General features: G+C 40.5%; 2 protein-coding genes across 2 annotated transcripts; one reads left to right on the top strand and one right to left on the bottom strand.

Moving 5' to 3' along the window:
* The first annotated feature begins 1,692 nt into the window (after nt 1–1,692).
* Nucleotides 1,693–5,886, top strand: LOC134187331 (uncharacterized). Its single transcript, XM_062655443.1, has 5 exons — nt 1,693–2,981; nt 3,316–4,158; nt 4,518–5,366; nt 5,424–5,444; nt 5,502–5,886. The coding sequence occupies exons 1-5, from the start codon at nt 2,204–2,206 to the stop codon at nt 5,597–5,599; spliced, it is 2,589 nt and encodes an 862-aa protein (XP_062511427.1). The 5' UTR covers nt 1,693–2,203; the 3' UTR covers nt 5,600–5,886.
* A 573-nt stretch (nt 5,887–6,459) lies between these two features.
* Nucleotides 6,460–13,216, bottom strand: LOC134186981 (uncharacterized). The gene is made up of 7 exons (XM_062655086.1): nt 12,843–13,216; nt 12,556–12,762; nt 8,713–10,314; nt 8,456–8,659; nt 7,169–8,394; nt 6,937–7,033; nt 6,460–6,878 (listed from the first exon to the last, which is right to left on the bottom strand). The coding sequence occupies exons 1-7, from the start codon at nt 13,208–13,210 to the stop codon at nt 6,794–6,796; spliced, it is 3,789 nt and encodes a 1,262-aa protein (XP_062511070.1). The 5' UTR covers nt 13,211–13,216; the 3' UTR covers nt 6,460–6,793.
* Between the last annotated feature and the right edge of the window lie 73 nt (nt 13,217–13,289).

The raw sequence follows: 13,289 nt of genomic DNA on the forward strand, positions 1-13,289 counted from the left end.
GGCGTGCACTTAGCCGGCCACTCGGATTTCACACGCACGCAATCAGCGTTAGTGCACTTAGCATAACCAATTACTGCTAGACCAATCAGAATTTATAACCAATATTCCAGTTCTAAGACGCTGATTGGCTTAGAAGGCTATTTCCGAAATCAGTTTAGTACCTCCTGGTCCAGACTAGAGTTTGCGCGCTGCACGCGCTCTGGTCTGGAAGTTCGAGGCTGTAAATACGTGTGCAGCAACTGTTTGACTGTTGCTAACCCTAGGCGTTGTTGTGATCGTAGTACGTAAACCTGTGCCTCGTTGTTGAGGCCAAAATCAATCGTAAGTTTCCTGCTTTGCAGTGCGCATTGCTAATTCTACTGTACAACCAAAGTATCCGAAACTGGAAAGGAGTTAATTTTCTCGTCGCCTAGGGTTCAGCACTGTTAATGCTCCCTTTCAGTTTTCCCTGTCTAGCAATAAGTATCTTCTTAAACCGTTCAAGAACTCTCTTGCTGATAAATCAATAATCCACTCCACATGTAGAGCTCTTGTGGCCAAGCATGTAAACAAACAAAGCCATATCTTTGTTGTTTGTTGACCTTCTTCTATGACTATCGGCCCTAGATAATCAAGACCAGTATTTTTGAATGGTTTGGATCTTGATACTCTCTCCTTCTAATTAGGCAAAGGTGGCATTCTGGTAGAGAAAATGGTGCTCCTTCATGTCGTCTACAAATAGTACAACGCGTGATTACTCGTCGGACTTCAGCTCTTCCTTATGGAATTCAGTATGTTTGTCTGATCCAAGAGAGTGTGAATTCAGTATGTTTGTCTGATCCAAGAGAGTGTATGAGACACGCATAGCACAAAACAGGATCGTACTGATGAGGGTTCCGGGGGGGAGCAAATCAACCCATTTCAGTCAGAGGTCCACTTGTTTTCTATGCATAATATAATTGTAATTTTAGACACTATGATTCGTTATGAGAGCATTAGCTGTCTCATTGTATACTAACTATACAACAATTACATTACTCCTATACCCAACCACCTAGATTTTGTTTTATTCATCACTGTCTATGCTTGAATCTTTGAAGTCATCTTGCAATGGAATGTCTGGCAGCAGCAATTTTCAAGGTTTTCGTTTGGCAACGTAACCTCTACCAAAAATTTCCGAAACAGCGCCCAGGGCAGTAATACGGAAAATTGGATTTCTACAAAAAAAGAAAATCCGTTCTCAATAAGCACCTGGGCGGCCCGTAGGAAACTCTGGAAATTGGCAGATTGACTTGAGTACCACAGAGTAGGCAAGTGTGAGGCCCATCTTAAACCTACAAGTGCGACCAGAACTGACTGCCCTCCTACGCTTTTTGTCAGGTGTTTCTTTAGAGGTTCCTTCTTTAATTCATAGTGTAAGACAGCTGTCTGGTTGCCAAACCTGTACGTACACCGTAGTATAGCAATGCACGTTACCAATACAGCCTCTGAATATCGACCAACTTTCGGCCGTGACGTCAAATCACGCACCACAACCTTGATTTTCATTAGTGGCCCTGGCGCTGGTTTGGAAATTCCCGGTACTGCCAGGGAGCACGTGCCCCCAGTGCCCATCCTGGTCCACCTCCGCAATGAATCTGCATGAAATATGTGCACCAGCTGTATACACAAAGCTGTATCTGCTGAATTAAAATTGCTGCCTGGGTCCCACATTTGAGATGGAGATTTAGAGTCCAAGGCTCTTAAGAAATTTGGTGCGTAATGTGCAGTGTATATCATTATTACATGTATAGTATTACAAATGTCTTCTAATAGACCTGGTAACTAATAAATAGATTCACTAGAATAGAGCATGTTGAACTGATTTGACAGGGAGGTCCACTAAAGAACTGAACTATAAAATGCTCCAAGTACGCCCCTGTAAAATGAAAACGTTTTAGATTAAACATTTCGGTCCGTAGACCCTCGTCACAAGATAACATGCATAATACGGGACATCTTGCATTCATCTGACAAAGGACTACGAACCAAAATATTCTGAGCTCATGCTGGTGTGGCAGCTCGAAAAGCGTTCTGATTGCCTCATTTACACGACGACAATGAGTTTGTACAACTTAATTCAAGAAAGGTTTCTCTTTCAAATTGTTCAGGTAAAACTTGTTGGAAATCTGTTCAGAAAACAGCACATCAACTTTCTGAAGACAGTCGGTTTTCAGACATAGTGATGCTCGATGCATTCATTGCTAACAATCTCATTATGGACATGCAACATAGCAAGAAAATAAATGACATTAAAGAAAAATGGACAAACTTGAATGCCTACTGGTTGTTGACAGAAGCACTACCATCGAGTGGCTATTTAGGATTCACAAAGTTCTGTTGTTTACTACATGCAAAGAATAGAATTTCTCAGATTGAAAGAAACCTTTGCAATGAATGCGCCATTTCTTTTTCGAAATGTCAAACGAGTGACTCAATCAAGTTTTATGTCGACTCATCTTGCAAACCTATTCTTAAAAGTGCTCTGCCTCAAAGCTCTATATACACAGATCACGTCGATGTTGCTGGCGTGCCGGTTCTTGTGAAAGATATGAATGAACAGGAAATGAAGTGGGATCCTGTGGTGTTTACAGAGTCACTTGTTTGCATAAATAACAAAATTACTGCGACACTGACAATAGATAATGAAGAAATCCGCTTTCGCGAAGATGTTTTCTACAGAGACATTGTTGATCACCTGAACATCGCAGCGTCTGAAGTAAAAATAGCTTTGACTAACAAGAACAATACTTGGATGTTGCTACGTTTGTCTACTCGAGCTGGATTAAAACTTTTATCTACATTTCGTTTGGAAAAGTTGAAAAGTAAATTTGAACAAGCAGTGGCAACAAAAGCATGGAGCTCTAAATCAACGACGAACTTTACCATACAAGTGACGATAAGTGATTTGAGGCCGTATACAATGTACGTAGAGAAAGGGGATGCTGCTCGCTTCGACGAAGGTGAGACATTGTTGCATGTTTACAAGTCATTACTTCATGTGTGTTGTAACTGTCCTACTCTACTGTGTACTATGTTGATACAAAGAATCGTTACTCGCGTCTTTCTTGGGCTTTCACACAGCTTAAAATGAAATCGGTCTACGCGTTTTGGTTTGTATGCGTATATAAGATAACATAATACAGGACATCTTGTATTCAACCGACGAAATACCACAAACCGAAACATTTTGAGCTCATACTGTGTGGCAGCTCAAAACCGTTTTGATTGTCATATTTATACGACAGCAATGAGCCTGTACAACTTCAATAAAAGTTTGTCTTTCAATTTGTTTAGGTAAAACTTGTTGGAAATCTGTTCAGAAAACAGCACATCAACTTTCTGAAGACAGTCGGTTTTCAGACATAGCGCTGCTCGATGCACTCATTGCTAACAATCTCATTATTGACATGCAACATAGCAAGAAAATAGATGACATCAAAGAAAAATGGACAAACTTGAATACCTACTGGTTGTTGACAGAAGCACTACCGTTGAGTGGCTATTTAGGATTCACAAAGTTCTGTTGTTTACTACACACAGAGTTTGGCATTTCTCAGATTGAAAGAAACCTTTGTAACAAATGCAACGTTTCCTTTCCGAAATGTCAAACAAACCGCTCAATGAAGTTTTACGTCGACTCATCTTGTAACGCATTTCTTAAAACTGCTCAAGCATCTACTAATCATGTCGACGTAGCCGGCATGCCGGTTACGGTTGTTTTGAGAGATACAAGTGATAAAGAAACGGAGTGGGATCCGGTGGTATTTACAGAAACACTTGTATGCGTCCACAACAAAATTATTGCAACATTGACAATAGATAATAAAGAAATCCACTTTCATGAGAATGATTTCTACAAAAATTTGGTTGTTCAGCTGAACGTCGCAGTGTCTGAAATAAACATAGTTTTGTCTAACAAGAACAATACTTGGATGTTGCTACGTTTGTCTACTCGAGCTGGATTAAAACTTTTATCTATATTTAGTTCGGAAAAGTTGAAAAGTGAATTTGAACAAGCAATTGCAAAAGCATGGAGCTCTAAATCAGAGACAAAGTTTACCATACAAGTGACGATAAGTGATTTGACGCCGTATACACTTTACTTAAACAAAGGGGATGCTGCTCGCTTCGACGAAGGTAAAACTTTATCAAATGTTTACAATCATTACTGCATGTGTGTTGTTAAAATAATGTCGCCCTAGATATGCACATATACATGTACTGTCTTTTGTGGTTGATGCAAACAAACGTTTTCAGGTTCTTTGGACACAGTATAAAAGAAAATCGTTTCAAAACGTTTCGGTTCTTCATAAACATGACACAATACAGGGCAATGATTCTTCAGAGGCATAAATTGAAACATTTTGAAATTATTTCTGCATGCATGGTGGTTACTGGTATGCTGTGCAGGCTCAAAAATTTGTTTGCTTCACTTATGCCCCAACAATAAGCTTGTACAACTTCATGAATGGTTTCTAGCCATATCAATTGTTTAGGTAAAACTTGTTGGAAAGCTGTTCAGGAAGCACAACTTTCCAAAAACATTCACTTTTCGGTCGACAACATGATGCTCGACGCAATCGTTGCTAACGATCTCATTGTCGACATTCAACACCTAAAGATAATCGGTGATATTAAACAACATTCGACAGACTTGAGCACAGTTACGCACTGGTTGTTGACAGAAGCACTGCCGTTAAGTGGCTATCTGGGATTCACAAAGTTCTGTTGTTTACTACGTGCAAAGTCTAGCCTTTCTGACATTCAAATAAACCTCTGTAATGAATGCAAAGTTTCTCTTTCGAAGTGTCAAACAAGCGACTCAGTTATTTTTAAAGTCGACTCATCTTGTAAAGCGTTCTTGGAAACTCTTCAAAGTTCTATACATACTGATCGCGTTGAAGTTGCTGGCATGCCAGTTATTTTGAAAGATATAAATAAAAAAAACAAGTGGGATCCAGTAGTATCTACAAAGTCAATTGTCTGTATCAACAACGGAATTACTGCAACACTGACAATATCTACAACAGAAAGCCACTTTTACTGGCAAATATTTATGCAAAACATAATTGCTCATCTGAACGTCGAAGCAAGTGAAGTAAACATGCCATTGTCTGCAAAGACCGATACCTGGATGATTCTACAACTGTCTACTCGAGCTGGATTGAATCTTTTATCTACACTTAGGTCGGCAACATTAAAACAGAAATTTAACCAAGCCATTACAAAGGCATGGAGCTCAAAATCAGAATCAGCAAGAAAAGTCTTTATAGAAACGAGGATCAGTGATTTGTCGTTGACTACAACTGACCTCATTGTTCCTGGACAAATGCCAGTACCTAGAGGTGAGTTATAACTGTTTATGTCACGCGTCTAGATTTCTAACGTTTTGCTTTGTACAGAACCAAGCGAGTCGCCTATTGGTAAGAAACTAACGAGTTAATTAAAGCACACAATACACTAATGTTTTGTACGAATAGGTATGTGGCTGTTTGGCTTCTCTTGTGGTATAATTCCTTTATGCTTGATATGCTGTTGCTTGAAAGGAAGCAGGGGACAGAATGCAATTGGGTGGTAATATGTATAACTATAACTAACATTTTAGAGTAGTTGCTTCTTGGGCAGATGCGTTTGTTTTTCAGTTTACCCAAACAATCTTGCAGTTTCTCTTGTATGTGTTGACACCTTTGAGTCAATGGCTAGTTAATATCAATTAGTAACTACGGCATGAAACTAATTAAAGTGCCTTTTAATTGACACTGTTAGTTTTCATGAGTTTCATTTAATGTCTAATTCAATCTTCAAAATGATGGTTAGCGTTGACGAAAGTTTACTACCTTTCAAAAGCTCTAAAAACATGCCCATTTCAAGCAATTATAGTAGTTTAGTGCTACTATTGCTTTCACAGTGCCATGCATAAATTCTTGTTAGCTGTTGAGGAGCGGATCTATCTGTAAGCATGCTAGTGTTTAAGTTAATTGTAGTATTTCTTGTTGTTCTGTCATGTTATAGCTCCCTGCCTTAATTAACTGGTCCCTCGGTTGTCGCTGCCATAACTGGCCACTGGATCAGTTATGGTGGCCATACTTGGTCGGTATTGCGTAAGTGGTCTCTGACCCTAACCCTATAACCCTAACCCTAACTGGTTAGTAACCCTAACCCTGACTCTAACCCTAGCCCCGGACCAGTCATGGCTAAGACCAGTTGTCGCATGACAATTCCTTTACAGCATCAACGCTAACATTAAAAGATGTTTCAGGCAGCCTGCAAGCTACCAAAGTACCACATTAACCACGGGTACGCATGTGCATGAAAAAGCTACCGATCTAACACTGTGACACTTGCAATAAGTATATCTCTTAGTCTAGAGTCAGCTGCAACTGATAAGAGTCTGAAAACAGTTGACAATCACTGTAAGATTGATATCAACAAGACAAGCACGCATTGATGTATCTGTTCCTTTCAACTCACACCTTGCATGTACCCGTATAACTCACAAACAGCAATATATCTGTAACAATACATCTAGTCCTCCACAAAGTTAACTTTATTTAACAAAAGAGTTAGCATGTACGCTGAAAAACATTATACTCAAACATTTAACCTAAAAGCAATGCAGTGAAACAATCAAACAAACAAGCAACCACAGAAAGTACCAAACCAGTTCCTTAATTATACAAAGTTTACTTTAGCATTACACGTACTTGAACGATTACACAAATGCTAATTATGCAAAATAGACACAGATGAGCTTATCAGTGACTAGAAAAACTTAGCTGCTGTAAACGTTTCCTGAAACTTCATCTGACTTTTTGGTATACTGAAACGGCGCATCCACTTGCTCCTTTGTACGACGCCTTTGACAAACAGCAAATTCAAACATTGATCGTGACATACACCAGGAATTAACCTTACTTGGAGATCAAAACAATCAACATAATCACTACAATCAGCACTGCCACAAAGACAGAGAGAACAGTTCCAGCAATGGCACCTCCTGACAGTCCTGAACCTTCAGTAACAACAAGACACACGTTAGTGCCATAATTATGTTGTACGTACAACTAATATCTACACGTGCACACACACACACACACACACACACACACACACACACACACACACACACACACACACACATCATTACTAGAAGATTCTTCAGGCTTGACAGTTGGCTGTTCACATATGTTACTCTTTCCAGGCGTTAGCATGCCTACTTGAAATGACTTCACACTAAAGGCTGAGCAACAGTCACATCTCGATAAGGAGATCTCACCCATCTGAGTAATGGATACTGCACTCTGTCCTGGCATCAAAATTTTCAGCAAGGACTGTGTCCTCTCACCACTTCCAAACACTATGGCATCAGCCAAGCCTTCCACTGATGCATACAAACGACACTTGTCCTGATTGCCATAAATTGCTACTGCACCTGCTGTAACCTCGGTCGTACTCACGTTCAAGACATAACGTCCAGATGGATTGGTGACATCATCAGAAGTCAACAGCCAACACTGAGTAACTTGCATACTGTCAGCATTAAACACATACACTGCTGTGCCATCCAATTGGATGCCGCCTTTGCCACCATCATACAATTCAATGTATCCCATGATTCCTGCAGTAGCTGTTCTCACTTCACTGATTACAATACCATATGATGATTGTATAAGCGACTGACGATTGGCACGGGTACAGTTGGACAATGTGACTTGTGCTGGTGTTGGTGGTGTTGGACGACCTGTGCAGTTGTTTGCCTGTCTTGGAGTCGGTCGAGACAATTGGAACGACCGTGGATGCAGCTGCTTTAGACTTAAACAACGACTGATAGATTCCTCGCCTGGATGATGATTCCAGTCCTCGTTCACTTGATGTATTGTAGGAAGCAACTCCACTATCAGTGAGTAGTCCGTATTGTCATTAGTTCCATACACCACACCATCAACAATGTTTCTTGAAGTAGCAACTGTATCCTGTGGAAAAGCATTAGGTGAGTCAATATAAAGTGCAATACCATCCGGTCCATTTTGAACAGTATTCGCAGGTACAACTATCTCTGGATTGTACTGAGTGGCTCCCAGCAACAAGTAACCATCACTGTCAGTTGTGTATCCTGTCAGAGGAATAGTCATATAAGACCGGTCTCCATAATTTCCGTTGAAGAGAACTAACACAAGTCCATCCAAAGCGATATTTCCCCTCCCACCATCGTATAATTCAATAAATTCTGCATCATCACTACCAGGTGTATCGGCATTAATTTCATTAAGCAAAATGTCGAACTGACAAGCAGCAAAATTGGGACGAACTGTTGGCACAGGAGGAGACAAAAGACTACAATCATTCTCTGCACCAGGAGTTGGACGACCAATCCTAATTTAATATAAGTATAAAAATATAAACACAACTTCCTATCAATTAAATAGAGTGTGACCTGTAAACTGATGCATTGTTTGTTTGGCAGCATTGGCAACGACTGATGGTTTCATCTCCATTGTATATGTAGAAAGGATTTTCATATACCTGCGTTTGATTAGGAAGAAGGGCATTCACCAAATCATAATCTGGAAACGTTCTGGCACTGTAAACTATTGCATCTACCAATCCTATGCGAGTGGGTGCAGTTTTATATACAAACCTAAACAAATGTCATTACCCTCGCTAAACAATGTCACATTTTACTGTGTTTACCTGCTAGCTTGAGCATAATATATACCGATTGCATCCACACCATTCTGTAAGAAAGAGTTATCGATGACTAGATCTGGCTTTGGAGTCACAAGTGGCATGCCAATGATGAAAAATCCTTTACTGCTGGTCTGCTTCCCTTTCAAATCAATGGTCAAATAGCTACCGTCGTTGTCATCATTGCCATTAAAAAAGACAACAATTAAACCATCTAGACTGGTATTGCCTACTCCACCATCATACAACTCAAGAAACTCAACATCGTCAGTCTCTGGATCATCAGCATTCACTTCATTGATTAATACAAATGGATAGGATGGACCTCCACACACACCACTTGGAGACAAAGGACGAGCGTTAAGTTGTCCAGGAGTTGAAGATTGCAGAGTAAATGAAAATAAGTCCAAAGGTATATCATTTTCAGTTCTTGAGATAGAACATCCAGTTAAAGGACTATACTTGATTGCATTGTACCCAGGAACAAGAATACCCAAGAAAGTGTCAATTTTTGGTCCAGAACCAAATACTACCGCATCAACCAGATTCTGCACAGACAAGTATAAACGACAATACTTTTGGTCTGCATACAAAGCAACAGCTCCTGAATCAATGTCCAGCACATCCAACACAATCGAAGGTGTTGGCTTGACTGCAGAGGTTCCAATTACAAAGAAGCCTGACGCGCTGGTCTGGTAGTTGGACAACTTAATGCATGTAATTTGACTAGAGTTGCCATCAACAACATACAATACATAATCCTGCAAAGACACATTGCCCCTACCACCATCATACAACTCAACAAATTCCATATCACCAGAAGTCTCCTGGTCAGTGATAACCTCACTGATAAATATCCCTGCTGAAGTGTTTAACACTGTCTGACGATCAAATGGTTGACACACTTGAGTCACTACTGGAAAAGGAGATCTAGGAGTTGGGGATCCCGTGCAGTCATTTGGCTGTTTTGGAGTTGGGTGTGTCAACACAAATGATTCAGGATGAACTTGAGCTTGACTCCCACAACGACTAATAGACTCTTCTCCAGAATGATGTGCAAAATCCTCATTTACTTGATAGTTACTTTGTAGCAGAGCATTAATTAGTGCAGTATCAGGTGCATCTCGTGTTCCATACACAACAGCATCAACGATTCTATGAGTTGTAGGGAGTGTACCACTTGGAAAGCGAATAGGTGAGTCCAAATACAACGCAACACCATCAGGACCATTTTGAACAGTGTCCCTGTTCAGGACAATGTCAGGGTTAAAACTTGATGCTCCGAGCAAAAAGTAACCATTCTTGTCTGTTTTATATCCGGTTAGAGAGACTGTAAAATACGACTTGTCTCCATTTCCATTAAACAAAACCAAAGTATGACCATCTAGACCAACATTTCCTTTCCCTCCATCATAAAGCTCTATAAACTCAGTGACATCTCCACCTCCTGAAGTGTCTGCATTAATTTCATTGATGATTATGTCTGACCTGCAAACAGTATAATTAGCCTGCATCTGAGCTGTAGGACTGATGGGTGATACTGAAGTAGCTGTCATGGGTGATACTGTGCTGCAGTTATTTTCCGCTCCAGGAGAAATGGGAGAGAGTCTATAACATAAAACGTATATATTATGTAAACACAACTCCTGATTATAATTCTTAAGTGAACTTAATTGCAGAGCATCTAATAACCACTCACGGATTTTGTATTAGCACTTGCTAAGTCTAGTTCCAAAGTATTGTTATTCTCGTGAACACTACCACGCAACAACTCTGCAATTTTGTTCCAATTGGCTGCGAGTCTATCTGCTTTGGTCCCTTTGGCTCACCACAATCAAACAAAACAACAAGTCAAAAAGCTCAACAGACTTAAAATCATTAATCCAGGCTCTTGCCCATCTAGATCGAGTGTTCTAATGGCATTGCAATATTTGAAATGTGTAACTACACTCTATCCTAAAATATCCCTTCCAGAGAGTTACACCCCAGACCTCACCTTCCTGGCTACTCACACTCCACACTCCTGATTAAACTGGTAACATTCCAACACATTGCTTATGAAAGCAGCAACGTTTGTACATTGAGGCCACAAAATATACTGATAACATGCAGAAACTAAGACCAAACCAAGTACTCCTACCTCTACAGTTAGAGTGCTAAGACCTAAACTCGTGACAATGCAGTCTCGCCTCGCCTTTGTCATTCCTGAATACTGTAAATCAAGAAATTTTGATAGTGATTAAATTTCGATATGCGCTCTGAGATTTTCATTTCGGTGTGTATTATATTTCGGTATAAACTAGTACTAGTACAGTACCCATCTGCATGTCTGGAGTGCAAGCTACAAAGGGAATACGAGGCCAATAGAGTGCTCATGCACATATTGTACTCAATGTCTGGGCTTTTGAAATGGTTGTCGACAGCCAATGCCCGCCTAAAGGGGGAGCATCCTCGACCCACAACGTTTGGACGGACTACTGGATCCCAACGAGGAGACGAGCAACAACGTTGGCCCATATGCAAGCGCAAGCGCAGAAATCAACAATGCCTGGAGTGTAATTAACGACAAAAGAGGCAGTCGGAAATGTTGTGGTAAGCATGGCCATTACAGCAGAGAAGAAAGAGCAAAGATGGCAAAGTATGCAGATGTGCATGGTTTGCAGGCCGCTGCCAAACATTTCTCTGCCAAACTTGGTCAAACCATTCCTTACACTACAATCCAGAGTATTCGTAACAAATACTGACGACTCGGTATCTCCAAAACCTCATCCAGTATTGTTTCATTGCCACACCATCGCCAAGGACAGCCTTCCATGCTTCCAGCAGATGTGGATTTACGAGTTCGCAAACATCTGCTTGCCATCCGCCAGGAAGAAAGCGTAGCACAACTACTTAAACAAAATTTAGGTAGCAATTAAATTTAGTAATTTTGAAGCTGTACTGAATATACCAAAATTAAATTGCTACCAAAAATTTCTTGATTTACAGTGCTCAATCCTCAGCGGAGCGAGACTGGTTTCAGACTGGTTTCAGACTGCTTTCAGACCGCCCTCAGGAATTTACATCACAGTATATGTATCAAGATCACATAATCATGATAATGACATTTTCATAGATTATGTAAATCATTGTGGTGTTCTGTCAGCCTGCACACATTTGTGCACATTTAGATCAATCAGGATGCCTACATAGCATCCAACTTCACCATTTTACAGTTGGAGAGTTGGATTGCTCTTCTAAGCTAGAGAGTGTAGATTGAAACGTTTCAAACAGACAGAGTCATACTACGTAAGAATACCAAGGCTGCAGAAAGTCTGGAGCTTCAAGAGACAAAGGGATATGGTATGTCAAAAGACAATGCCTCATTAAGTGAGAGGGTGGTGTAATGTAACAATACAGTATTGACTCTAATAGGCTCTTAGGAGCCAATTATTGACAAAGTCAGTACATGTATCTGCTAGAGAAGTAGTCAGTAGTTGAACTGCTAACCTATAAATAAGTGACAAAACGAGGCCATCTGATTCAGTATCTGGGAATGACGAAGCATGGCAACTGGTCCAGGAGAGTCAACCTAAGACCAACATACTTTCTGGTTGAAAAACGTTGCCCCTGTGACAACGTCATACCCGGATATAATAATAATAGTAATATAATAATAATAGTAATATAATAATAATAGTAATATAATAATAATAATATATTTTCTCTCGGTTCCCACTTAGGGGCAGAACAATTGCAAACTACATTCACACCACTATCATCCATTTATACATACAAGGAAAAATAAAGAAAGGCAATTGCAACTACGTACACCCTTCAAAATGTTAATTTATGAATTCATTAGCTAACCTGAAAACAGAAGAAGTGAGAGTCTGACAGCACTGACATCGACTCAAAGACTCGTCTTCATTCCCAACCAAATGATCGTCATCCTCGTGTAGCTGTGACTGTCCTGGTGTCAGTAAGTTGACAAGACCTACATCTACACTAGTGGAACGACTGTACACAATGGCATCAACGAGACCAACTTGGGTTGGAGGGTTACCCTTTACCAACCTGCAACAATTAAAAGACACAAACGGGGTCACGGGTCGCAAACACATATGCGTGAGAAATTGCGTCATTGCGCTGTCTACTTGTTGATTGTTGTATTGTACAATGCCACAGCGTCTGCACCATTCTGTAGAAAGTTGTTTGAATCCACTAGATCAACCGGCGGGGAAACCGCAGCAGAGCCAATCAAAAAATATCCTTGCTGGTTGGTTGTCTTGCCTTGCAGGTCAATAACGTCGTAGCTAGTGTCATTTGGAAGATTTCCGTTGAAAAGCACAACTTGGTAGCTGCTGAGATCTGTGTTGCCTCTCCCGCCGTCATACAGCTCGAGAAATTCTGCAGTGTCGATGCCCGGATTGTCTGCGTTCAGTTCGTTGATAACCAGCTGTGCTGAAGCAAAGGAAAGGAAAGCTAGAGAAGAGACGAGTACAAGGACGAACGTCCACTTCATGGCAAACACGTGATAGGAATGTGGTTTTCTAACCTCCCGCCCCTCGTTTGCTAAAATTATGCGTACGCCTACGCGTAGA

Source organism: Corticium candelabrum, chromosome 11, assembly GCF_963422355.1.
Source record: "Corticium candelabrum chromosome 11, ooCorCand1.1, whole genome shotgun sequence".
Taxonomy (NCBI): Eukaryota; Metazoa; Porifera; class Homoscleromorpha; order Homosclerophorida; family Plakinidae; genus Corticium; species Corticium candelabrum.